Source organism: Rousettus aegyptiacus, unplaced genomic scaffold (genome assembly GCF_014176215.1).
Source record: "Rousettus aegyptiacus isolate mRouAeg1 unplaced genomic scaffold, mRouAeg1.p scaffold_m13_p_14, whole genome shotgun sequence".
NCBI classification, from domain to species: domain Eukaryota; kingdom Metazoa; phylum Chordata; class Mammalia; order Chiroptera; family Pteropodidae; genus Rousettus; species Rousettus aegyptiacus.
In genome coordinates this window covers 42,037,664-42,065,071 of record NW_023416289.1, presented here as the reverse complement: position 1 = coordinate 42,065,071, position 27,408 = coordinate 42,037,664, and the positions used below count along the sequence as shown (strand labels likewise).

The following is a 27,408-nucleotide window of genomic DNA, read 5'->3' as shown; positions in this document are numbered from 1 at the left end:
GAAACAGTGTTCCCAAATACTCTGCAACAGACTGGGATTGGGAACCTACAAGACTGGTCTCAGGAGAAAAAAAGGTTGGAGATTTAGACAGCGGAGGTTAGATAAAGATGCCTCTGTTTTTAAATGTTGAGAGATCTGGGCGTTTAAGCCCTAGTCTGGGGGAGGAGGTGGGGTAGAGGCCTGGACTCCTGGTCTGAGAGAGGATGGGAAACTAAGGGTACTCTAAAGTTTTGAGACTCTGTGGGTGGGCCCAAGCCTCCTTTCCCAAGGCCCTCCTCTCTCCACCCATTTCCTGGGCTGCCTCTGGTGATGCTGGCTTATAAAAAGCCTCAGTTTCCTGGCAGAAAGAGCAGGAGGGAGAGAGTTCTACCTGCCCTGACCATGTGCCCGGCCTTGCTGCCAGCCCTCCTGGGCATCGCCTTCGTGCTGCCTCGTGAGTGAAGACCCCAGCGTGGGTGGGAATCTCCCTGGAGGACGGGCTAAATGGGTTTACTGTTCCCATCTCAGGGGTGGAGGCCTTGATTTGTCAGTCGGGCACTCTGGAGTCAGTGGTGGATGCATCACAACTACCCTTGCAGTGGACGGCTAGTGAGGCGACCTGTGAAGATGGCTGGGGTTGCCTAGACACGATGATATTCATTGAGAATGGTGAGAAGGAGCCTGCAGTCCCCAAACCTGACTCCCACGCTCTCCTGTGCAGAGATATCCCTCCCCCTACACTGTCCTGCCTGCATCCTGTGTTGGGACTCAGAAGACATGCTCCCCTCATTCCTGGAGCAGTCCCCTCCTCAGCAAGAGCAACCCCTCAGGTTCCCAGTCGTCTCTTCTCCAGCCTCTCACCCCAACTACAACACAGACCAACCAGGACCCTGGTGTCCCGCTACTCACCCCAGCCTGTCTCCCTTTCTCTGTCCAGGACCCCAAGTATATCTATTGCTCATCAAGGGCTGTACCTACAAGAAAGATCAAGAGGTCCAAGTCACCCAGCACAGGGCAGGCCCTGGCCTCTCCATCATCTCCTACACAAAAGTGTGCCGCAGGGAGGACCGCTGCAATGACCTATCCACGAGCCTCCCCTTCTGGGATCCACGCCCCACCCCAGGTGCAGAGGGAGGAGGGAGAGGAAAGGGATGTGGGGGAGATGGGAGCTACAAGGCCAAGGGGGTCGAGATGAGCACAGAGGGACTGTTCATTTAGATTCCCCTCCCACTCCCAACACCCAGCCTGCCCACAATGTCCAGGACAGCCCCTCCAACTCCTTCTCAGGGCAGTATCTTCTAACGGTCCTGGAGCAGTGAACTGGACACACCTTCTGATGTCTGACCCCCTACCTCAGACTCTGCAATGGTCCTAAGTTGGGCTTGCTTGGTTTTTCGTGTGTTAGGTTTGGTTCACCTGTTTTAAACAGATTCTGGTATTTTCTTCACGAAGGAAAATTGGCCTGTAAATTTCCACTGTCCTTGTGTGTATCGTAAATAGGGTTTGGGGTGATGTTGTATGTTGCTCTGTACTCAGGGTCATCTTGTTTGCTTGGACCCTGTAGTGCGAGCCGTGGTTGAAATCTGCCCTGGTTCCTTCCAGGCCACCCCTCCGGTCTCAGTCCCCAGTGCCCCTCCACAGACCTCATGCTCCTTTCCTCCCAACGTAGCCACACGACCCTAATTTCCTATACCCCAGACCTATGTGAGAGGAACTAAGCAGGGCACATCTGGGGAGACTGAGAAGCTTGATTCTGGGGACCAGGAAAGGTGAGGCAGGTAGACGGCACCTGATCTGAGCGTGAGCGGCTCAGGCCTTCCTTCCTCTCTTGTGTACCCAGTCCCAGGGTCTGTGCAGTGCCCAGTCTGCTTGTCTGAAGAAGGCTGTGACTCTGAACAAAAGCTGACATGCCCTGCCGGGCACACGCATTGCTACAAGGGGGTCCTCCAGCTCCGGGGAGGTGAGCTGAGACATCGTATTCCCCTCGGGCCACTGAAGGCAGGGAGGGTCTGAGGACCAAGATCTGAGCTTCTGGGGAGAGAGGGTTGCTGAGGCCTGGGACCTGGAGGAGGGTGGGCCGGGCTTCCCAAGGCTGGGTGGTCCCAGCGGCGGTCTCTGCTTCTCTCCTTCTCTCCCTCTGCCTTACTTCCTATCCACAGTTGGCATCGACACTAAGCTGAGAGTACAGGGATGCATGCCCGAAGCAGCCTGCAATCTGCTTAATAGAACCAAGGAAATTGGACCCCTGTCTTTGACCGAGAACTGTGATGATGGTGAGTCCCACACCCGAAAGACCAGGCTGTGACCTGCCCTGCAGCCCTGAGGCACGATGACTCTCGTGAAAGTCAGACATTCAAACACGGCCCACCAGTGCCAGCACCCATAAGTAATGTAGAAGTCCGTTAGTCACTCAGCATGTGAAGGAGACAGATTGTCCCAGTAGGTGCTTCATGGTAAGGCTGCCTGTAAGATTGTCCAGCTGAAGGAGAGAAACAGGGCATGGTCCAGGGGACAGATGTATAGGACAGGAACCCACTGGTGGGTATTTTAAGTGACTCCAGGACTGGCCAGTTAGTTGGCGCAGTCTGTGTTGATGGGAGGGAGTACGGGAAGGTCAGAGGGGCAGGGAGGGCTGGCCGCCTTGTATTTTGCTTTATCCGTTGGGGGCGGCCATGAGTGCGGGGGCATCCACGGGCTCTCGTGCTGGGAGTGACTGCCTGCTTTCATAGCTATTTCTTTACACTCTTCACCTTGGGTAGTCCTGGGTCTCCCACTTTCCCTTGACCACCTGCACCCCCCTCACCCGACTCTCAGACATTCTTCTGGAGCTCCCAGTGCCCATACTGCATAGGAAAGGTCAGAGAGAAAATCAAGGTGCTTTGGGTGTGATAGGGAAAGCAAGAGCCCAGGGGGGCACAGGGAGGAGATTACCTGTGAGCCAAGTCCTACTGAGTGCGGCTCGCACGGTCTGAGCCTGGAGTACCTCTGTGGCAGGGACAGGACTGGGGCTCAGGAGAGCAGGGGGAGCCTCCCTGCCCGAGCCTTGGTTTCCTCAACTACCCCTCACACCCTCCCCCTAAAGCTTCAAGGAGGAATTTGAGTGAATTCACCAAACATCGTCTCTGTGCCCGGACCTGTCTGGCTAGACTGGGAACCTTGAGGGCAGGGCCTGGATGTCGCTGCCACAAAAGGGCTGGCTCAGGAGGGGATGTTAGTCTGTGAAGGATTCCAAGACCTCCCGTGGAGACCCCAGAGGGCTCAGACCTCGTCCCTGCCCTAAAGGGCCTCCAGGATGAGGAGCAGCGACATCACAGATGGTCACAGGGCTGTGGTAGAGGGTGGTTGGGAAGCCTAGAGAAGGGAGTTTCCGATGTCTTGGGGCAGGTATCAGGGAGGGCTTCACGGAGGAGGTTACCTGTGAGCTAAGTCCTAAAGACAACCTGCAGCACATTAGTAGAAGAGGAAAAGGACCCTAACAGGCAGAGAAAACAGCCTCGCAAAGGCCTGGGGTCGGGACTGAGCCGGACGTTTTCAAGCAGCGACCCTTGGCTCTGCCTGAGGAGAGCTTGTCAAGAAGATGCAGCGCAGCTGGGACGGGGGTGATTCCAAGTTTTCCAGACGGACAAGGTGCGTGTGGGTGACCCCGGGAGAGCCAGTCTGAGCAGAAGGAGCTGTGGTGCGGGGCCAGGAGACAGGGAATGACCTGGATGTCTCGGGAATGGGTATTGGAGAGGAAGCAAGGAAGGGGTAGGGAGGCCTGCTGGTGGTCCAGTAGCTGCAAAGCCAGAGAGGGGTCGGTCTTTCTCCCGAGGGCGGGGGCGATGGGAGGGTGCTGAGCAGGGAGAGACTGTCTGAGACTCCCCATTTCATTCCTGCCGTTTAATTGTCTGGCCCTCAACTCTGGGACTAGGTCATATTCATAATCCAGAGGGTGTTTCAGAAACAAATCGTAATAACTCAGGCCACACACCATACCACATTGACACACAGCACACAACACACACCACTGACAAACTGCACTCACCATGCCACATACACACCGCACATCACATGCCACACACGGGCCACCTAACACCCGACACGCACCACAACCACCAGAAACCTCGTACACCACACAGAGCACACAACAACTCATCACACCTCACGTGCCACATACACCACACACAAACAAATCATAGGCACACAGAACACATGTCCACACCTGCACATAAGCACATAGCATATGCATCACACACACGCCACACAAACACGACACACCCCATTCAAACATATCATATCATATGCATACCTCACACACCCACACGTACACACTCCACCACGTACCATGCACTGATGCTGCACAGACCACGCATCTGCCCTTTAACACAGCTTCTACGCCCCAGATGAATAGTCCTGATACAGAATCTATTCCACTAGCTGTCAGCCCCGGAGTCAAAGCTGCCTGGACGCCTTCGCCTTCCCTGGTTCATGGCAGTCCAGCAGTTTGCCAAATATTTCTTGAGCATCAGCAAGACCAGGCGTCAGAAGCTGGGGTATAACAAGACGTCATGGAGCGAGAAGGCGTTCCGGGGAGAGGGACAGCTCCTGTGAAGGCATGGGGCTGGGAGATGGCAGAGCACAGACTGCCCCACACAGGCCCTGGCAGGAGCTCGTGGAAGGAGAACCAAGGGCTGCAGGGGGAAGGGCCTTGGCTGCACCCTAAGGAATGGGGCCGTGGTCCACAGTCAGGGAGGGCACAGTACTTAACCACTTAGCATCTGAATCTGAGGTGTTGGCTCCCATCTGGTCTCTGTCCCCGAACCGGCTTCCGAACCGGCTTTGGAGGGTGACCATCCCTTTGAGCCCCTTTCACTAGATTCGAAGGGGAGGGGATGTTTCCAGGCAGTGGGGTGCGAGGAGCACATGCAGATTTTGGGGTGGGCGTGTGCCTGCTGCGTGCTGTGTTCCAGTAAGAGTTTGGAGGCCAGTGCGGCTCCAGCAGTGCGGTCAAAGGAGAGCAGAACAGGACATGTGGGCAGAGAGGCAGGGGCAGGCCAGTTCACTCAGTGCCTCGAGGCCATTTTAAAGACTGAGTTTTATTCTGAGTGGGATGGACAGTTATTGGAGTCTTCTGAGCAGAGGAATGACATGAATCACCTTACCTTTTATGAGGATCCTTCGGGCCACTGGGTGGAGCCTTGAGTAAGAAGGATGTGGGGTGGGGACGCATGTACAGGGAGACTCAGGAGGAAGCAGGCAGGGCTCGGGGGGTCCTGGACCTAGCTGGGGCAGCAGAGGTGGTGAGCAGTGGTCAGGTTCTGGAGATGCTTTGCAGCTTAAGCCAACAGGATTTCCTGATGGGTACCACACGGAGTGCAACACGTAGAGAACTGTTAAGGGTGACAGCAATGTTCTCCTCTTGAGCGACTGCAAGATAGGAGCTGCCATGACTAAGACGGGGAAGGTGGGCGTGGGGCGAGCGGGATCAGGCCAGGAGGAGGGTGGCAGGAGCCAGGGGCCGTGCTGTGTCAAGAAGGGAATGAGCCGTCCTCCTCCGGGGGCTGCCGTGAAGATGACACAGTGAGTGCTGCTGGGTCATCAGCTGGGAGCGTCTGCATCATGCGACACATCGCCGCTGGTCACGTAATGGCCTTTGGAGCAGGTCTAGGCTTCTGGTTTCCCTCTGGACTCCCGAGCACCCAGAGGCCAAGGTAGCTGAGGATGGTCCTCGATCACTGTCTCCCGGCCTCACTCACCCCAAGGAGCTTGGCTCTACTAATTACCAGCAAGGGTACACTGGGCAAGCTGCTTTAGAACCACTCTGCCTCTGTTTCCCATCTGGAAATTGGAAAGTGGAAGAATAACATCACCGCCTTTGGGGGGCGTGGGAAGAACTGTGGTAACCCAGATGAGGGCGCCCCATGGGAGGCTGAAATGGACTTCCCACGGAAGACATCACCACAGTCAGGCACGTAGGAAGTGCTCGGTACACACTAGGCTCTGGTGTAGTTTTGTTTGGAACATCATGATTTTCAGTCAAACTGAGATAGGGTGTCACTGTGGCCTCCTACTTACTAGAGGAGGACATTGAGGTTAAGGCAGGAAGTAGAGGCTGGCTCAGGCTAAGGAATCGCCCTCCATTTGGCTCACCCCACAGCCTCACTCAGTGGCTGTGGAGAAAGCTCTCTGCAGATGTTGGAGCAGAAGCAGAAAGAATCGGATGGGCTCAGACTGCAAAGGCTCCTTCCTAACCCGAGACTCAGGGGCTGTATCCACGCCTCCTGGAGTGTGACTCAAGACCGTGCTCACCTTCTCAAGCACAAGACCTGGAGCGATAGATGTGGCCCTTTCCTTGCTTACACTACCCTCATCGTTACTTCTCCCCAGCTTTTCGGACCTGTCAACAGAGCGCCTTTAATGAGATTCAACCATACCTGGTCGTGAAACCCATCCAATGGAATGGGTCCAAGAACGTGACATGCGTTTAGAATGAGGTGTGTCAGGAGATACTTCTGCTTATAGATGTAGGTGCGTGTGCTGCCCAAGAGCGTGGGACGCCTGCATGGGGTCCTGGGTCTCCTGCCTTCCTGTCCCCTGAGTTTCTTGCCCGGTGCCCCCACCAACCCTCACTTTAAGTTGTAAACCCAGCTCTTTCTCTTTCTGCACCTCGTTTTCACCTTCTGAAAGTGAGTGGGGTCAAAGTGAAGGCCTAATGTTACCTAGTTTGCTGTGTAGGTATGAGGAGGTATGTGCTGGTCCATGCCCAGAGCTGAATCGATGGGATGCCTTTGTTCAAGGTTCATTGTGTGCCGGGCTCTGTAGATCCCATAGCTTCTGCCTGCCTCGTACACTTTTACCTGCTAGTGGGGCAATAGATAAACAAAACAAAACAAAACAAGACAAAAGAAACAAAAGAAAAAAGAGCAGGATATGGATATAAAGATAAAGGCTAGGAGAGGAATTCCACAGAGAAAGGAGAGAGAGAGAGAGTGGAGGAAAGTTGTAATTTGAGAATGGGAGATCAGGGGAAGCTCTCCTGAGAAGGTGACATTTGAGCAAGAACTGTGAGGTGGCAGAGCTGCGAGGGGGACCCAGGCTCATGCCCCACGCTTCCCCTACCAGCCACATCCTGTGCTCTTGCACTCAGAGAACCCGCCTTCTCCCTCTGCCTGCTGAGCATGGGGACTGGCTGGTTCCTGCCTCCTTTGGAGTCTCCCCTCCCTGAGCCCAGCTTTTACTCTCTCACCCTCAGGACCCAAATCCCTCATAGTGGGCAGCAAAGGCTGCAGCAAAGCCAAGACACAGGATTCCAAGAATATCTCCATCCACTCGGAGCCCCCTGGAGTTTTTATCGCCTCCTATGCCCATTTCTGTTCCTCTGACGGATGCAACAATGCCAGCAGTACCAGGGTGCTGTTGGACTCCCTCCCTCGTCCAGGTATGGGAACCCGGAGGGCCAGAAGAGGGTGGGGACCAGGTACATGAAGAGATAGATGCTCAGAGACTCTGAGGATCATGAAGGTGCTACAGCTGGGAGCATAGCCACACCCCCTGACCCTCTCTCTACCTCCCAGGTTTTCAGGCCCTGGGAGACCTCCAGTGTCCCGTCTTGGTGAAAGTCTATGGATTTTATGCTGATGACTCTGAAAATGTCACCTGCCCTAAGGGTAGTACTCATTGTTACAGGGGTGCCCTTCAACTCAGTGGAGGTGAGTGCTGAAGGCCAGGTCTAAAGGATGAAGATTCACGGGTCCTGCAGTGAGGAGGTGCTGAAGGCACCGACTCTAGGGCTTGAGGGTTAAGATGACTGGGGACCCAGATTTCCAGATCTCAGGGAGAAGGGACCTAAGAGGCTGATCATGGGTCAGCTGAGGGAGGAGAGGTAAGGTTTGGGATTCCTGGGTCATAGGGTTTAAGTGTGCACTATTTTGAGACCACTCTACGATTCAATTATCATTCTTTAGGTGGACTGTTAAACACAATTTTCATTCTGGGCTGCATGGCTCAACCTTCCTTGCTGAACCGTACCCTGAATATTGGGGAGTTGTCTGCATCTGAGTATGTTGATGAGCCTCCTTTCCTGGCTGGAGCTCCCCGACCCCCCATACTGGCTTGGGTGGTGGGGCTGGGACTATCCTTAGCCCTTTGGTATGGGGTACCCTTACTGCTGACTCCATTTCCCCATGACTCTTAGCCTCTGCTCATCCCCTATACCCAACCCTCCCTCTGGCCTTATAACCAGACACTGAGTTAGTGTCCCATCGTCTCCATGACTTCTCAGAGAGCTGCGCGCCACACGCTTTGTGGCCTGATAACAACATAAGGAAGGGCCTGGGAGCAGCTCACCTTGCCCTGTAGGAGCATGAACATTAAAGCAGGGGCCACATGTGTCTGATAAATAAAGACATCATTTGTTTCTCCCAGTGTTTTAATTTCTCTAGGGGGGGGTGCAGGAGGGGGAAAGGGCCTGGCATGGGGAGGAAGGGAGTCCAGTGAGGGAGTCACCATCTAAGGCCGGTCCTTCACTGATCAGCTGCACGTCTCTGGTCCAGCTTGGATGATAGCGGAGCCTTCAGGGTGCTGCAGTCAAAGGTGTTTGGGCATCGCCATGACCTGGGAGGTGAAGGTGCACTTCGACCACTGAGGCTTCTGACTTAGGAGTCAGGCTCCCAGAGCAGACGAGGACTCACTTCACTTGAGTTACTTGGCATAAGGCTTTGTGTGAATGGACAAACAAGAGGGTATGCACAGTTTCCTGAGGCTGGTGCCGCAGGGTCTGCTGTTGCCATCCTAGGCCTGGAAGGCTCAGGAAAAGCCATGACCAATGCTAGAATCTGAGATGAGGCGGGGTTAAGAGAAGGCTGACTGACAGGAGCTCAGTGAAATAGGATCTCAGGCTGAGTCTTCAGTCCAGACCACAGTTACCCAGTATGGAGGGAGCTGGGCAATGAGTCCTTCAGCCTCACTCATTGTCAGCCCTCTCTGCTCTCAGGTTGGGGCTCCCCACTGACTGCACCAGCTGGAAGGCAGGAGATCCCATTGACACAGTCTTTATAGATCTGCACAGAAAGCCGGGGTGGGGGTTTGGAAGAGAAAGGGAGAGAATGAATCTGGATAAAGAAGCAGTGTCCACATAGCTCACCCCGTGTCTCCTCATATCTACCACTTTCCTTTGTCCAGATGGAAATCAGACCTTCAATACAGAAGACACAGTTCCTATCGCTCACTTTCTCACAGTAACATGGTATGCTAATGACGACAAAGTCACACTCCCACAGTGCCTGGAGGGCCATTTCTTCACATGCCCCAGGGAGAGGAAGAAAGGGGAGATGATGTAGAACTCTCTGTGGAGGTGTGGGGTGTACTGGTGGCAGCCAGCACTGCCTTCTTCCACCGCCAGTCCCATATTCTCTCACTACCTGCCAATGCCTCCTCTGGACGATTGTTTTGGGATGCAAAGCTTCATTCTTAAGGGAAGCGAGTGTTTCATGGTCTTGTCTCTACTGAGTGTCTGTGGTTTTCCCCTCCCCAGAGCCACTGGCCAATGAAACAAGATGTACCCCCAGGAAATCTCCTGGCTTCCAAACATAGTCCTTCTTGAGCCGGCCACTCGTCCTCCTTCTGGCAGTCAGGTTCTGTCCAGCAATGAGCAGAGCAATCCTCTTCATTGCATGTTTCGGCAGCATGAGGAGCACTAGATGGCCAGGGCACAGGTGTGGCTTCCACATGTGTAGAACTGTGATGGGATCCCTCACCCACACTAACCTAAGCCTGGTCTGCACGTTCCCTCCTCTGAGAGCAGATCACTTGGAATCCCCATGAGCCCATAGGTTTGGGCGGAGGGCACGGCAGTAGGAGCACGTGTGATGTGTGTCTGACCCCGCACCGGGGCATTTGCCTCTGTCCTGCATTGCTGCTTGAGTCTGAATTCATATACACCTTTTCCATGGATGATGGATGCTGCTATACAGGCTAAATGTCACATTTTAGTGTCCCAGACAGCACCCAGTGTGATGTACAGTTCAGGTCACAATGTCCTTTCATTGTAGCCAAGTGTTTTTGTCTATTTGGAATTTTATAACAAAATAACATGGCTTAACAAAAACATAAATTTATTTCTTCTAGTTTTGGAATCTGGAAGTCCTAGTTCGCGGTGCTTGCATGATTGGGTTCTGGTGAGAGCTCTCTTCTGGTCTGCAGACCTCTCATTGTGTCCTCACATGGCTGACAGAGAACTAAGCAGCTCTGGCTTCTTTATACAAGTCACTGTGATGGTTAGTCTTATGTGCAACTTTACTGTGCCAAGGGATACCCGGGTATCTGGTAAAATGTGTAATCTCTGGGTGTTTCTGTGAGGGGGTTTCCAGAGGAGAATAGCATCTGGATCGGTGTGATAACGCTGCCACCTTGTGTGTGCTCCTTCTGAATCTTTCAGGGCCTGATTAGAGCAAAAGGGTGGAGAAAGGAAGGATTCGCTCCCTGTTTGAGGTGAGACATCAGCCCTCATGTTCCCCAGACTTCAATCTGAGACCGGAACTTACACTATGGGTGTCCCTGGTTCTAGGACCTGAAGTTTAGTCTGGCACCACCCGTACCAGCTTCCTCAGGCCTCCAGCTTGTAGACAAATATCATGTGACTTCTTAGCCACCATAATCTTGAACCAATTTCTCATAATAAATCTATTCTATTCTATTCTATTCTATTCTATTCTATTCTATTCTATTCTATTCTATTCCATTCTATTCCATTCCATTCCATTCCATTCCATTCCATTCCATTCCATTCCATTCCATTCCATTCTATTCATCTTTCTATTGATTCAGTTTCTCTAGAAAACTGACTAATAAAAGCACTAATCCGATTCAAAAGGTGTCACTCTCATGACCTACCTAATCAACTTTCCAAGATCCCAGCTCCAAACACGTTTGCACTGGGGTTAGGGTTTCAACATACAAAATCTGGGAAGACAAAAATATTTAGTCTAGTGCACCCAGTATCTAGATTCTACTGGGACCCAATAACAAACCAGAAGCTGCTTTCAAATGTCAGATCCCTGCGTGCAGAAGGAGGCACGGGTTTTCTCCAAAAGTCCAGAACCTGAGTTCTGCATAGTGATTGTCCTATTGTGCCATGTAAAATATGCTGAGTTTAAAACATAGACACTGTGGCTGTCCTTAATTTCTAAACATAATCACCCAAGAGTTATTTAAAAGCATATTTTACAAATTTCCAACAGGAATATTTTGGTTGGAGATGACTAGGGTCAATTTCAAGCATTTATCTTTTTATAATGTATAGTTAATTCTTACATGGCCTATCATTTACCGTTCCTACTACTTGATAGGAAAGTGTATCCACATTTATAGACACATGATTTTACTTCTTTAAGATAGTGTGAGGCTTAGTCAAGTCTGATGTCTTCTTACAGGGAGTAAGGTTTTTGCCCAATTGTATTTGTGAAACCAGGTTATAAGATTTAAAAAATCGATTGCAAGTGACTGACCAATTGCAAAAAAAAAAAGAAAGAAAGAAAAAGAAAAAGAAAAATCAACTGTGGGTAACTCTAGCATAAAAAAAGCATTGGAATTTAGATTTTGATTATTTATTTGTAGAAACTTAAACTAGCTTATGATCATTTCATTTCTAAATTATTCATGTTGGATCGAAAGTCAATTTCGGTCAATGAAGAAGCACTTTTTAAAGCTGTTTACATTCAGCTAATGAGTTGCAAAGTTAAGGTTAAGAAAAAAAAACAGGAGGAAAGAGCGGAAGAGGGAGAGAGAGAAATAAAAAACAGGAGCAAGAGAAAAGTAGCTACAGAATGGTGGAGATAAAAGAAGTAGAAAGAGACGGAGTGAAGTACAGGTTTACAAGTTCTGAAGATCAGCCTCTCCCATCTGGACACTGACTTTGGAATCTGATCTCAGAATCAGACAGCTCCTTAACTCTGACCCCACCCTGACCCAAAATATCTTCTCACAATTAATCCCCAACCCTGACCAGGTAAAGACTGGACCCAGAACCTAAACCTCTGTGATTTGCACTGCAGACTTGAACTTCAGAGAACCTAAAGTAGCCATTTCCAAGCAGCCATTCACCCCCACAGGTGGTGCTTCTTAGGGTAACTGTGGGTGAGGCAGCCTCTGTCCTGCCAGCCTTAAATCTCTCCTCTGCATTAGCTCTCTACCCCATAATATACAACCCCTAAAACCGTATTGAATTTTATTGAAAAAAAATTAATCTTTTACTCCCCTTTCCTTGCTAAACCTGCCAGGTGCTCCTTGGACGAGTTTTGAAGTATATGACATTTCTTTCCTGGAGTAACAACTGTAAGGGTGGGTACAAATTAGAAAGGAAAACTAAATAATTTTGGGGGGTGCAACAAGGGAAAGAGATTCCCCTTTCTTTCATTGCATTTTATTTAGGAAAGGTGTTTTTTTACATTCTTCCTCTGTCCCTTTGAGAAGTATGTTAAATAAATTTAACCAAGGAGGTGAAAGATCTGTATACTCGAAACTATAGAAACCTGATTAGAGAAATGGAACAACACATGAATAAATGAAAAGATATCTTGCTTTTCCATGGATCAGAAGAATTAATATTGTTAAAATATTTATATTACTCAAAGTGATCTGTAGATTCAATGTAATCCCTATCGGATGCCAATGGCATTTTCCACAGAAATAGAAAAAGAGCTCTAAAATTCATATGAGACCACAAAATACCCTGAATAGCCAAAACAAACTTGGGCAAGAAGAAGGAAGTCAGATGTATTATACTGATTTAAAAATATATTACAAAGCTATAGTAATCAAAACTCTATGGTATTGTCATAAAAGCAGACACATAGATCAATGGAACAGAACAGAGAACCTAGAAATAAACCAACACATATATGGCCAATTAATTTATGATGATGGAACCAAGAATATGCCATTAGGAAGGGACAATCTCTTCAATAAATTGTGTTGTGAAAAATGGACAGACACATGCAAAAGAATGAAACTGGACCACCATCCTACATGATACACAAAAATCAACTTGAAATTGGTTGAAGACTTGCACTTAAGACCTGAAACCATAAAACTCCTAGGAAAAAACATAGGCAGTAAGCTGCTTCGGAGCATTCTTGGAGATGAGTTTTCGGATTAGGCAACAAAAACAAGTGGGACTATATTTAAAACTTCTAATGGCATTTTTCATAGAAATATAGAAACATCTTAAAATTAGTATGAAACCTCAAAAGACCAGATAAATCAATCTCCAGAAAGAACAAAGCTAGAGGCATCACACTTCCTAATTTCAAACTATAGTCATGCGTCATTTAATAATGAGGATACTTTCTGAGAAATGTGCCATTAAGCGATTTCATCTTTGTGCGAACATCACAGAGTGTGCTCACACACACCTCGATGACACAGCCTACTACACACCTAGGCTTACGATATAGCCCATGGCTCTCAGGCTACAAGCCTGTACTGTATGTAACTGCACTGCATATTGTAGACACTATTGTAACACAATGGTAAGTATTTGTGTATTTAAACTTATCTAAACATAGAAAAGCGATAGTAAAAATATGGTATAAAAGAAAAAATGATCCACTTGTATAGCAAACTTACCATGAATGGCACTTGCAGGACTGGAAGTTGCTCTGGGTGAGTCAGTGAGTGAGTGGTGTGAATGTGAAGGCCTAAGACATGACTGTACACTATTGGAGACTTTATGCACAATGTACCCTCAGGTTAAATCTGTAGAACAACATGATATTAAATCAAGCTCAAGAGAAAATGATGCAACCGTGAGATGCAGTAAACACAAGATGTATGAGACTGCCACCAGCGTAACATGGCATAGTATTTTACAGCAGACTTTGTTTTTTATGATTAGAAAGCTTACCCTCTAAAATAATGATAAAAAGTATAGCATAACGTTTGAAAAGATGCTCAACATCACTAGCTATTAGGGAAATGCAGATCAAAACCACAATGAGATATCATCTCACACCTGTTAGACTAGCGTTGGAGAGGATGTGGAGAAAAAGGAACCCTCATACACTGATGGTGGAACTGCAAATTGGTACAGACATTATGGAAAACAGTATGGAGGTTCTTCCAAAAACTAAGACTTGATCTCTATGTGATCCAGCAATCCCTCTACTGGATAGTTACCATGAAGACTTGAAAACTCATATCCGAAAAGACATTTGCATACCGATGTTCATAGCAGCATTATTCACAGTGACCAGGACATGGAAGCAACCAAAGTGTCCTATGATAGATGATTGGCTAAAGAAGCTGTGGTACACATGTACAGTGGAATATTACTCAGCCATAAGAAGAGAAGAAATACTACCATTTACGACAACATGAATGGACCTCGAGATAATCATGCTAAGTGAAATAAGCCAGACAGGAAAAGTAGAAAATCACACGATATCACTTATATGTGTGATAGAAACTTAAAGTAACACACAAACAGAGACAAACAGAGACTCATGATCATGGACAATAAACTAGTGGTTACTAGAGGAAAGGAAGAAGGGGGGAGAAGGGAAGGAGATAGGGTAAAAGGGGTCAAATATGTGGTGACAGAAAGAAATCTATGGGAGGTGCACACACAGTGCATAAATATATGTGTATGTATATATATATATATATATATTACATACATATATATATGCCTTACTATTAAAAGTGTACCGTTGAAACTTATTGGATTTCATTTATCAATGTCACCATAAAAATTTTTTTTAAAGAGTATAGAATAGTAAACATATAATAGTAACATAGTCATTTATTATTATCAAGTATTATGTAGGATACATAATTGTATGTGCTGTACTTTTATACAAGTGGCAGCACAGTAGTTTGTTTACACCAGAACCAGCACAAACATGAGAGTAATACATTGCAGTGTGATATTGCAATGGCTCAGACATCACTAGGTGATAGGAAGTTTCTGCTCCATTTTAATATTATGGGACCACTGTCATATATGCGGTCCATTGTTGACCAAAACATCGTTACGTGATGTGTGACTATATATTACAAAATTATAGTAATCGAAACAGTATGGTATCAGCGAAGACAGACATAGAAATCAATGGAATAGAATAGAGAGCCCAGAAATCAATTCATGCATTTTTGGTCAACAGATCTTCGACAAGGCTGCCCAATATACACAGTGGGAAAGGAGAGTCTCTTCAAGTGATGTTGAAAGAGCTGGATATACATATGAAAAGAATGAAATTGCATCCTCATCTTAAATCGCATAAATCAACTCAGAATGGATTAAGGAATTAAAGGTTAGACTCCAAACTGTAAAACCCCTAGAAAAAACATAGGGCGAAAGCTTCACGACATTGGTTTTAGCAATGATTTCATGGATATGACGCCAAAAACACGGGCAACAAAAACAAAAATGAACAAGTGGGACTACGGTAAGCTTAAAAAACATTAAACTTAAAAAAATAAAAAACCCGTCTGCACAGCAAAAGAAACAATCAATAGAACGAAAAGGCAACCTGCAGAATGAGAGAAACTATTTCCAAACCAGGTATTCAATAAGTACCCAAAATACATAAGGAACTCCTACAATCCAACAGTTAAAAAAACCAATAACCTGAATTTAAAATAAGCTAAAGATCTTCAACAGACACTTCTTCAAGTAAGACATACGAATGACCAACAGGTATATGAAAATGCTCAATGTCACTGATCGACAGGGAAATGCAAATCCAAATCACAATGAGATACCAACTCACATCTGTTAGAATGCCTATTATGGGGTGGGGGGGTGGAGACTGGTGTTGGTGAGGATGCTAAGAAACTAGAAGCCTGGCACACTGTGGGTGGGAGTATGAAATGGTGCAGACACTGTGGAAAACGGTATGGAGATTCTTCAGAACATCTTTTATTTATTTATTATTATTATTTATGCCTACAGCATCTGGTCTTCCTAGGTGGTCTCCCTTCCAGGTACTAACCAGGCCTGACTCTGCTTAGTTTCTGAGATCAGACGGGATTGGGCTTGTTCAGGGTGGCATGGCCGTAGGCCATGGACCGTGGCTCCACTGGGACCCGAACTCACATATGAAGCAGATGTGCTAAATGCTACACCATGGAACCACGTCCCAGAAAAACTTAAAATAGAACTACCATATGATACGCCAATCTCATTTCTGAGTATTTATCCAAAAGGATTGAAATTAGGATCTCAAAGGAAGAAAAAGAACAAACAAAATGAAAAACTCACAGATACAGAGGACATTCCTGGAAATAACCTCAATGTCTACCAACAGATAAATGGTTGAAGTCGTGGTATATAGTACATGTAATGGAATACGACTCAGCTTAGGAGAGTGGGTCTCCTGTTGTGTTAACAGACTAAAATAAAATTAAGTTAAAATTTAAAAAATGGAAAAGCTTTAATAGTCAGAAATGAAACCCCACACACAGATACAACATCACATGCATTAGAAGAGCTGAAAATTAAAAAGACTGTCCATACCAAATGTTTCTTAGGATGTGGAACAAGCAGAACTCTCATAGCCTGCTAGTGAGAATGTAAAGTAATGACCACTTTGGAAAACACTGATAACACTTTCTTTAAAAAGTGAAACATGTCCCTACTAAGTGATCCCTCTATTCCATTCCTAAGTGGAACTTGACCCAAGATAAATGAAAGCACATGTCTTTCATTAAATGAAAGACTTCTGCACAAATGTCTGTGGTAGGTTGACTTGTAATAGCCTCAAAATTGGAAACAACACAAATGTCCATAAATGGATGAATGGATAAACAAAGTCAGTGCCTCCCTACAATGCAATACAACCAAGGATAAAAAAGATAGAATTATTTCAGAATAATCATGTTGAGTCAAGGAGTCAACCTCCACCCAAAATTATGTATCGTATAATTCAAATTTTGAAAATTCTGGAAAAGGCAAACTATAAGGACAGAAGGCAGATGAGAGTTTCCATGGGAACACTCAGGTGGGGGAGGGGTGGGATGAAGAGATGACAAGAGGGCACAAAGGGACTGAGGGTGAGGGACATATTCATTATCTTCATTGTAATAACTTCTCTGGTGCATGGAGAAGGCAAACTTAATAATAAATTGTGTACTTTCAATATGTTAACTTCATTATACGTAAATGATAACTTAATAGATTTGTTAAAATTGTATACGCACATATGCAATATTGCTTAAAGTGTAAATCGAGTAAAAAATACAAGACTCTCCAAAAGGAAAAAGAAAAAGAAAAAGAAAACTCTAGCAAGATTTTTTTCTTGCACATCCCTCCTGTGCACCAGAGGGCAGCAGAGCCAATCGTAGCCTAGAGCTGTCCCCTCCCCACCCCGCTCAGGTAGATGGTGGGGGTGGCTGAACTCTCTCAGCAGGGTCCACAGCCAGGAGGGTCTGACTCTCCCCTAGATTCACTCAGGCCACAGTCCTCCTCGCTCTCCAAGTTGTCCTTGCTGGACTCCCTCACTCTCTCCATCCAGCCTGGTGTCTGCCCTCTAAAAGGCCAGTCCTCTGCTGGCAGCTCCTCCCTCCACACATCCTCTGTCCTTCAGGGGGCGAATGGCCGCTCATATCCCACTCATGCCTCAAGTCTCAGCCAAGAGGTCACTTTTTCAGAAGTGCTCTCTGTGATCTCCAGATCAGCTGAGACTCCACCACACGCTGTGGATGCACCAGACACTGTCCCTTCACGGACCTTCTCTCAATTATAATGAACTCCTTAGGTCCATGATTTTGCTGAGTGGTTGTCTCTCTATTACAAGGTAAACTCCATGAGCACAGGGCTCACATGTGTCTTGTCCTCTCGGGAGATCCCAGGGCCCAACCCATGGCCTGACACATCACAGACACTCAGTATACACTCATTAAACAGATGAGGGGAACCACACGATGGAAGCCTGTCACCCGTGTGACACCCGCAGTCAGAGCATGTTTCCTGTAGACACGGGGGCACTGGCTTCAGCATGGGAGGAGCCCACTAAGTGTCCGTGGCTGTCCCAGGGACGGATCTTTTACCTCTCACAGAGTCATGAGGGGGGACAGAGACCTCTTAATAGTGAGGAGATGAATCCTCATTTATTCTCAGAAAACCTCAGCCTCCCCATCTCTACCTTGGGAATGACATCTCATTTCCTGAGGGTTCCTGAGCAAGAGCCTGTGTCCTTCCTCTTCTCAGAGACCTGGTCTGGATTCCCCACCCCAAGTAGAGTCGCCACTAGAGAAGGACGGAACCCACCCTGATCTCAAAGAAAGTTTGGGGGCAACTCTCAATCCTCAGGGTCCTTGGTCCATGGGGAAACCTGGCTGTGGTCCCTGAAGACCATTGTGTCCTGGAGAACAAGGAGAACTTCTGGCGCAGGATGGGACAAGGACAACCCAGGAGCTGCGTTGGCTATCATCTCGGAGGGCCTGAGGGTCCCATGAGGCTTCCCCTCCCCTAACAAAGAACTAACATGGTTCCCTGTCTGAGTCTCCACGTGGAGCTGCAGCAGCTCCGGGGCTCTGTCGAGAGGCATAGAGCAGATGACAGACTGCAACACAGATGACTTGGATACAACACCCCAAAGCTGTGATTGGGGGAAGCACAGGGCATTCTGGGGGTCAACTCCCTAGCCCGACACCCTCTCCGGAAAGCCTCAAGAGACCCCACAGGGGGTGCTTCCTTTGAAACCTCAGAGACAGAGAGCTCCTCTTGAGCAGCACATCCCCCTGGGGGAACAGTTCTCCTGACACTGGACATGAAATCCTCTGGAAAACTCCTGTTCTCTATCTGGGCTCATCCTGCACAAGGATGAGGTCAGGTGGCCTGGACCCAAAGTGACCGGGGTCCCGGCTGACCAGCTCCTCAGCCTGGAGGTCAGAGCCCACCTCTGGCAGGGCTCGGGGTCAGCTGGCACCCTCCTGACCCAGGTCAGCATCCCTGGTGCAGCTCCTGACATGGCCGCATGTTTCCTCATGCCCTCCAGGGGGCGAAATTGAGTCACACAGACAACACTCGGATAATTAACAGGGGAATCTGGCCTTGGTAAAGGAGGTGAAGGAGGCTGACTTCCATCCCACAGACCTTTCTGGGCCCCACCTATGTGCCTGCTCTGTCCCCTCTGCTCTTTCTAGGGGCCCAGGAGCAGCTGCTCTGTCCCGTCCTTCCTTCCAGGGGCTGTGAACGAAAAAGGGGCTATGCAATAAAACTGTCACGCTAAGAGGGGCCACGTGGCCTGACAAGCTCAGTGATCAAAAGAAACCACAAGGACAGTCTCATCCTAAATTCCTCACTGGTCAGGTCATGGCAGGCAATCGCATCCCAGGCCTATAGCTTTCTTAGCAAAGGTCGCTCTTTGCCTTAAGTGAGCTCTGTCATTTTCTCATGCATGTGGGATAACACACCTTCAACCTGTAATTTTCTTTTCCAGATCCCTGAAGGCACAGCCTCCAGCACAAGAACACAAGACCTCGGGCCTCCTTGTTATCTCGTTCCCCACATTCCATCTCTGTATGTTGTAAATGGTCATTATTAACCATCTTGTACCCACCAATGTAAAGAGATGTGTGTTTCTCCATGTGCCTTTTCCCCAATCCCAGAGATTTCCTGCTTTGCTCTCTTTTGCCTCCTTAATGGTTTTCACGCGCCTCCCTTACATCCACTCCTTTGATTTGAATGTATAAAATAAGCTGCCAAAATGCCATTCTCCTCAGCATTTGAGATCGTGCTCCCGGGCAAGTTTGGCTCAAATAAACTCTTAAAAATTCTCCACAGGTTTGGACATTTCTTACATTGCCAGGACCTAGCACGTTTCTTACAATGTTCTGTCATGGGTCCCTGTGCAGCTCCCCACTCCCTGCTCAGCACTACCCATGGGGAGGGCAAGGTGACCCCAGGATATCCCCCAGGCAGAGAATAGAGGCTGCCTCAATGGTCAGGCAGCACATGGACAGGCTTTGAACCAGAGCTCAGCCGACAGACATGGAGAGGGAGGGTCTCCATGAATCTGACCCCCAAGGATCAGCCTCCTGACCTCCCACTAATGTCCTTTATTTTCAGGACACACAGGCCACCTCCCCTACGCACAGGAACTGTCACTCCTTCTGAGACACCCGGCCCTGGGTCTCTGCCCTTGGAAGCAGAGGCCAAGCTGGTGACACTAGAGATGGAAGGTGGGTCCCCTCACCCGTCACCACCCAGCTGGCCCCTTTCTCACCCCCAGTGTCATCTCTGTGACCCTCCTGCTTTGAGGAAATCCAACCTCCCCAGAGCATTTGAGAATCTGGAGAAGACCCCGGTACCCAGCTGGGTTTCTGTGTCACAAACAGAAAGAATCCCTCAGGTTGAGGGCCCCATGGGCTCTCTGTGTGGTGTTGAAGGACCCAAGGCCAGGACACAGAGACCAACACTGGGGTAGGTTGGTGGGTTGTCTTCTTAGGGGACAGGAGTCCCCATCAGCCTTTTCATTGAAAGTGTGCTCTGCAGGCCAGTACGATCAGCCTCCCCCGAGAGCTTGTTAGATGCAGACTGCGGGGTTCAGTGCACACCTTCCAGGTCATGATCGGCATCTGAGCAGGATCTGCAGACCCACTCTGCGCGCAGGAAGCAGGGTGCTTCCCTACTCCCACGTCCTGGGCAGGCATTCAAGTTAGCTGTGCAGCTGCTGAAGCAGCATTTCTAAGGTGTCACCTGGGCACTCGCTATTTTTATGAAGTTCCACAGGTGATCCGAGGTACAGTGGGGGTGACATCCTTGTGAGAAGAGCTGTTGATGTAGCTCTTAGGGCTCCTGTTCTGAAGGGAAAAGTCAAATGTGAAAGCGAGAGAGCTGTCCTGTGTGCCTGGCTGAGCTATGGGGAATGTTCAGGACTGCTGATGACAGGCTGTGCTTGTCCAGACGGGTGTGTGTGTGTGGTGTGTGTGTGTGTGTGTGTGTGTGTGTGTATATGTGTGCGCGCGCGCGCACACACGTGTGGCAGTTACAGGGAACAGAAGTATAGACAGAAGGCAAAGTGGATGAGGGCACAAGGGAGGCAGGAATTAGGGGAGGCAGAGGGAGGGTCCAGGGCTGAGACCCCGTCCCTTGTCCACGTGACGGGGAAGCTCTTCTGCACAGGAGCAGTCTCAAAGCACAGGAGGGGAAGAGATTAGATCCTCTAGATCTAGACAGTGGTCCTTGTGAGTGTTTCTGGAGCCCAAGCTCTTCTCCCTGAGGGAAGGATGAACAGACAGCACACACATGGAACCGCTCAGAACCTACCGGCAGAGGGCGATTTTCCAGGCAGAAGCACCTGCTGGCTGGTGAGAGGACCATTCCCTGGGGGTGGACATGGGGTTGGGAGACAAGGACTAGCAGGGGTCTCCTGGGGGGGGGCAGGCGGGATGGGGCTGTGAGAGGGGACAGAGGGCTTCTGTTTGGACCTGAGGGGAGAGGACATGGAGAGAGCAGAATGGGGGAGGAGGCCAGCAACAGGAAAACCTCCTGAGCCAGATGTGGTGAGGTGCAGGAAACCTCAGTTAGGGTACGCTTGACAAGTTATTCATCACTGAGCAGGAATTTCTGAAAACCGGTAGTAATAATAACAATTTATGTCAGGGCGACACCAGGAAAAGTTTAACCAGGGGCTCTACACATTGTCCTTAATACTAGCCCTAGAAAGGGGCCGATACTCAGCAGGAGGTGGGGGGCCCTGGGAACACAAGTTCACTCACTCACAGGAGTTTGCAGCCTGTTGCTGGCACTGGGGTGCAATGAGATCAGACAAGCCTCTAGCCCTCACTGAGGTCATGTTCCATGGGAAAGAGACAGACAAGGAAAGGTCTAGGATATGATGTCAGGTATTCACGGGTGTCATGAATGGAACAGATCAAGAAAAGGTCGGAAAGTGAAGATGGAGGGACTTTGGAGGAGGTGGTCAGGGAAAGAGTCTCCCACGGACACTCCTGAGTGTCAACAGGGGTCTGAGGGCAGTGAAGGGGTGAGCTCGGCAGACACCTGGCGAAGAGTATTAAAACAGAGGAAGTACGAGATGCAGAGGTGCTGAAGTAATGGTGGCCATGCTGCTGACCTCGACCATAGGAGACACACGCGCCCTCACACGCACACACACTCAAACTTCAAGTCTGAGAGATAAAGAGAACTTCTCGTTCCCCAGGGCCTCATCTTTCTATCCTCAAACGTTGATCAATTTCTCTCTTCCCTCCTAGTCTCACACTTAACCTTCTGGAACCCGCCCGCCACTGCCCAACTTGCTATCGTGCCGACCAGTGCTGCCGAAGGGAAGGATGTGCTGCTCCTTGTCCACAATCTGCCTGAGGTTCTTCTAGGCTATATGTGGTACAAAGGGGAAGGACAGAATAGCAACAGGCTAATTGCATCATATACAATAGCTCTGGGGCCTGCAAACAGTGGTAGAGAGACTATAAACCACAATGGATCCCTGCTGTTCCAGAAGGTCACCCAGGAAAATGCAAGATTCTACAGCCTACAAGCCATAAAAAGGGCTATTGGGATCGAAGAAGTAACTGGACAGTTCCGTGTATGCCATCAGTGATTCTTCTCTGTCCTCTGGGAGTCGGGTGTGGAATTTTACTTCACAAACACAGGATCGGCAGTCCTGGACTCTGCCTCCATCCCCCCTGCATTGCGTTCCAGGCTGGGGGTTGGGCACGAGTGCGGGAGACACACATCCTAAGATCAGAGCTCCCTTCCCGGATTCCAGCCCCTGCAGACATTCACCACAGGGAGAAGGGCCAGTCCGATGGGAGTAACTCAGTGGAGGGAGACCAGTCTCAGTCCAACCCCTGGGCTCCTCCCATGACCATTACCCTAAGAAAGACCCTGCAGGGCCTCAGTGGTCCCCTGGATCCACACAGAGCAGCTAAGCCCAGGCAGGCCCTCCCCAGACCCCTGTCTCATGGCTCCTGACTCCAGGGACCCTGGGGAGCCTGCGTCAGGTTGGGTTTGGCATCCTGGGCAGGGCTGAGTGGGAGCAAGGTTTTCCCAGGTGCCTGAGTCACAAGGTCACCTGAGCTGGTCACCAGCTGAGGCTCAGCCCAAAGAGCCACATCTGGGCATAGGCGGATCCTGGTTCTTCACCGAAGACTATGGATGGAGAGCAGAGATGGACAAGGTCCTGGAGCCATTAGCTGACTGCCCTGGGGGACTTAGGGACTCCAGAGGAAGGTCAGTGTGCCCAGAGAGGGACAGAGGATTGAGGAGGCTCCTGGCACCTCCTCATCCTGCAGGGGTCAGGTCAGGGCATTCTCTTTGGATTCGATCAGTAACAGATGCCTCTTATGTGGGCAGCTCCCCATCCCAAGACTTAGGTCAGGTATCAGGTACTGTGCCTATTTTAAGGTTAATTCACTGGCAACCTGGCAGCCACATCTTTATCCTACTTGATGAAGGAGAACCTGAGTCACACAGACCATGAGCAGCAGATCAGATTCACTTGAGGGCGGTCTGCAGCCCCATCCTTGCCTCCGCCCCGCAGGTCCTATTAGGTGTGTGTGACCCCAAGACAAGCCATCTGCGCAGATCTTTTCTTAAGCGTCCCCACTAAGAGGGAGAGATTCTTGTGTAGGGAGTGAAAGGAATGGAGAATTAGTTTGTTTTTTACTCTAGAACCGAATTGCCTGCAATAACAATCAGAGTCAGTGCTGGGGACACTTAGGCCTCCCTCTCAGGTGGCCCGTCTACACACTGCCCTGCTCTGGACTTGAAATCACTTTGTTTCCTGATGTGTTGGTGTCACTCCCGCTGGATACAAAGGAAAGGACTTTCCTTCTCACTCCCCAGTCCACACCTGCAACCAGCTCAGGGCTCAACATGTAACAAACACTCAAATGTTTTGATGAAGCAAGAAGCAATTGTGGTGAATGAATGAGTGAATGAATGAATGATTCGTGATCTCTAAAGAGACTGGCGCCTGAACAAAGAGTCTTTGGAGTTCTGGCCACACAGGACAGGCTCGTGTCCTTCTAGAGGCTCATACCCATGTCTCAGACCTTTTGCTACTCCCTAGAGAAATATTACTTCCCGCAATCGGCCTTAGGCCCAGAGGCGTTAAGAATAATTATTACATATCGAAGAGTTTTAACTTCTCCTAAAATGTCTATCTCATAACTGCCAAGCACAAATGGCCCACAAAGGCCAGCATTTCAGCAAGTTTATGCTCCCCCTTTCCATCCGTCACCCTTTCCGCATTTGTACAAGTCCTCACCTACCCTCAGCAAAGAGACAATGAGTTTATGGATCAAGGAGAGGCCGCCAGCTGGCTCTGCCTCCATAGCCAGCTCCTGCCTGTCCCGCTCACTCTTTTCTAGCTCATTCCTTGGACTTTGACTATGCTCGACCACTTATTGGCTCACCGGCTCACGTCAGTTGCAAATACCTGGAAAGACCTGACCCTACTCTCAGCTCAGGGCCTGAGCAGTCAAGTGACCACTGGCTTGTTCCTGGTCCCCATGTGCTATTTCTACTCCAACCCCAGTCTCTAGGGTGTCCTGGGAAATGGTACCTCATGGAGACACACTTCAGCTGGGTGATGTAGGCCCATGCAGCTGGAAGGAATCTGCCCTGGCCAGCCAGGCGGTCAGCTGGTCAGTGAAGAACCAGGAGAAGTGCGGGCTGGAGGGGTCTCTGGCTTCAGGTCCTGTGTCTTTCCACAACCAAACCCTGCCGATCTACTGACACTTGAGGAAGTCTGTGCCTTCTCCAAGACGTGGAGCTGGTGACCTTACGTTCTCCGAGCACTGACAGCCTCATGCATTTCTCTCGTGATACACAGACCTGCCTCATTCCTCGAAGGACTCGGATTGGCCGAGAGTTGAGAGGTACCAACTCTGATTGAGACGCCTTTGGAGGAATTGAAGGTCCCACACAGGGCAATGTTCCCTGTCATCTGCACGGCGGAGCTACCCACACCCAACGTCACAAGCTACAACTCCGACTCCGAGAGTTTCGATTTGCATTTCTCTAATGATAGCGATGCTGAGCATCTTTTCATGTGCGTGTTGGCCAATGTATATCTTCTCTAGAGAAATGTTTATTCAAGTGCTTTGCCCGTTTTTCCATCAGGTTATTTGGTTCTGCTATTCTTCTGGATATTAATATTCTGGGTCGTAACGCCTCACCCGATATGTGATTTGCAAATTATTTTCTCTCATTCCATAGGTCACCTTTCATTCTATTGATTGTATCCTTTGATGAACAGAAGGTTTTCATTTTTACGAAGTCCAGCTTATTTATTTTTTTCTTTTTTTACTTGTGTTCTTAATGTCATATTCAAGAAACCATTGCCAAATGCAATGTGATGAGGATTCTCCCTATATTTTCTTCTAAGAGTTCTACACTTTTAGGTCTTACCTCTAGGATCGGCTCATTTGGAGTTAACTTCAGCTCATGGTGTGAGGCAATGGTCCACTTATTCGTTTGCTGGTGGATTTTGCTGTTCCACACCATTCGTTGAAAAGACTGTTCTTTCTCCATCGAATGGTCTTGGCTCCTTTGTCAAAATAATTTGATCGTATAATCAAGGCTTTATTTATGAATCTCCATTGTATCCCATGGTCTATATGTCTGTCTTTATGCCATTGTCACATTATTTTGGTTCTTTTAGCTCTGTGGTAACTTTTGAAATCAGGAAGTGTGAGATCTCCAATTTCATTGACTAGTTTAAAGAGTGTTGCAATTATTTGGGGGTCCCTTGAGATTCCATATGAATTCTAGGATAGATCTTCTATTTCTGAAAAAAAGTCATTGGGATTTTGATAGGGATTGTATCAGATAAGTCAATAGTTTAGGGTACATTGACATCTTACCAATATTAAGTCCTCCGGTCCGTGAACATGAATGTCTTTCTGTTCAGTTGTTTCTTCTTTAATTTCTTTCAGAAGCATTTGGTAGTTTTCAGTGTACACATCTTACACCTTCGTGGTCTAGTTCACTCCTAAGTGTTCGGTTCTTTCTGATGTTATTGTAAATAGAATTGTTTTCTTACTTTCATTTTGGATCGTTCGTTGTTATTGTAAAAACGCTAGAACTGATACTGAGCGTTGATATCGTTTCTTGCAACTTTGCCGAACTTATTAGTTCTCTCAGGTTTTTTTGTGTGCGGCAAAATCTTTAGAATTTTCTACACATAAAATTGCCGTCTGCTAAAAGAGATCCTTTTTCTTCTTCCTTTCTAATTTGGATGTCTTTCATTTCATCTGCCTGCCTAACTGTTCTGGCCAGGACTTCTGTCCTGTGTCGAGTAAGTGGTGAAAGCGGCATCCTTGTCTCGTTCATTATCTTGGTAAAGTTTTTGGTGTTTCTCCATGGAGTATTGTGTTAGCAGTGAGATTTCATGTATGAGCTTGACCATTTCAAGTAGTTTCCTTCTATTCTCACAGTCCCTGTCTTCTGTTTAAAAAATGTACTTGTTGAGAAACATGTAGTTATTACCATTTTTTAAATTGATTGAAATCACTTTATTTACAGGTCAGAATTGGTCGAATAATGGCTGTTTCCTTTGGTTCCGCTTACATGTAGAATTTTTTCTGGGCAAAACAATTTACTGAGGTTTTATAGGAGTATAAATGCCTTCCTTTTTATTGAGCTTTATTATGATTATTTTTCAATTTAGTTTCAAGTATACAGTACATTGGTTAGACATCTATATAGTTCATGAAACCCTCCCTCCCTCCCCTGATCCTCCACCTAGTCAATGTATTAATGCTGACTGCATTCCCTATGCCATGCTCCCCATCCCCGTGACCATCCATCAGCTACTAATTTGTACTTCTTTAGCAGCTCTTAGCCCCATTCTCCCAGCCTTCCAAACTCCCCTCCCCTCCGTCCGACACCAAATTTTCCGCTATATTTGTGAGTCTGTTTTTGATCAGTTTGTTCTCTTTTATTCCTTAGATTCTGCATGTAAGTGAAATCATATAGTGTTTCTCTTTCTCTGTCTGACTGAAATACCTTCTAGGTCCATCAAAACAATATCTTTTCCCATCCCCTTCCTTTTCATATGTAGAGGTCTTGTTTTCTTATCCTTTCAGCCACTCTACCTTTTGGTTGGAGCACTTAATTCTTTTCCGTTTGAGGTACTTCTTGATAGTAATGTAGTTGTTACCATTCTTTATGCCTGATTTTGATACCTATTTTTTTCATCTTAAAGAAGGCCCTCCAACATTTCCTATAATATGGGCTTGGCGATGATAAATTTCTTTAGCTCATTTTTGTCTGGGAAGCTCTTTATCTATCCTTCGATTCTAAATGATAGCTTTGCTGGATAAATTATTCTTGGTTGTACTTACTGGGTCTTCATCCTGTTGAATATGTTTTGCCAAGCCCTTCTGTACTGCATGGTTTCTTTGGAGAAATCGGCTGCCAGTCTCACGGATTTTCTGTTATATGTAATTATCTGTTTTTCTCTTGCTGCTTTTAATATT

At 48.1% G+C, this 27,408-nt stretch overlaps 1 protein-coding gene and 1 pseudogene across 1 annotated transcript; one reads left to right on the top strand and one right to left on the bottom strand.

Annotated features, from left to right (window-relative positions):
• The first annotated feature begins 253 nt into the window (after nucleotides 1-253).
• On the top strand, nucleotides 254-8,374 carry LOC107512291 (CD177 antigen-like). The gene is given in 9 exon segments (XM_016147680.2): nucleotides 254-433; nucleotides 508-648; nucleotides 917-1,102; nucleotides 1,820-1,939; nucleotides 2,139-2,252; nucleotides 6,346-6,486; nucleotides 7,211-7,396; nucleotides 7,533-7,667; nucleotides 7,923-8,374. Coding segments are annotated over 9 exon segments (1,377 nt in total). The 5' UTR covers nucleotides 254-309; the 3' UTR covers nucleotides 8,153-8,374.
• A 7,524-nt stretch (nucleotides 8,375-15,898) lies between these two features.
• On the bottom strand, nucleotides 15,899-16,017 carry LOC118611769 (annotated as a pseudogene).
• Between the last annotated feature and the right edge of the window lie 11,391 nt (nucleotides 16,018-27,408).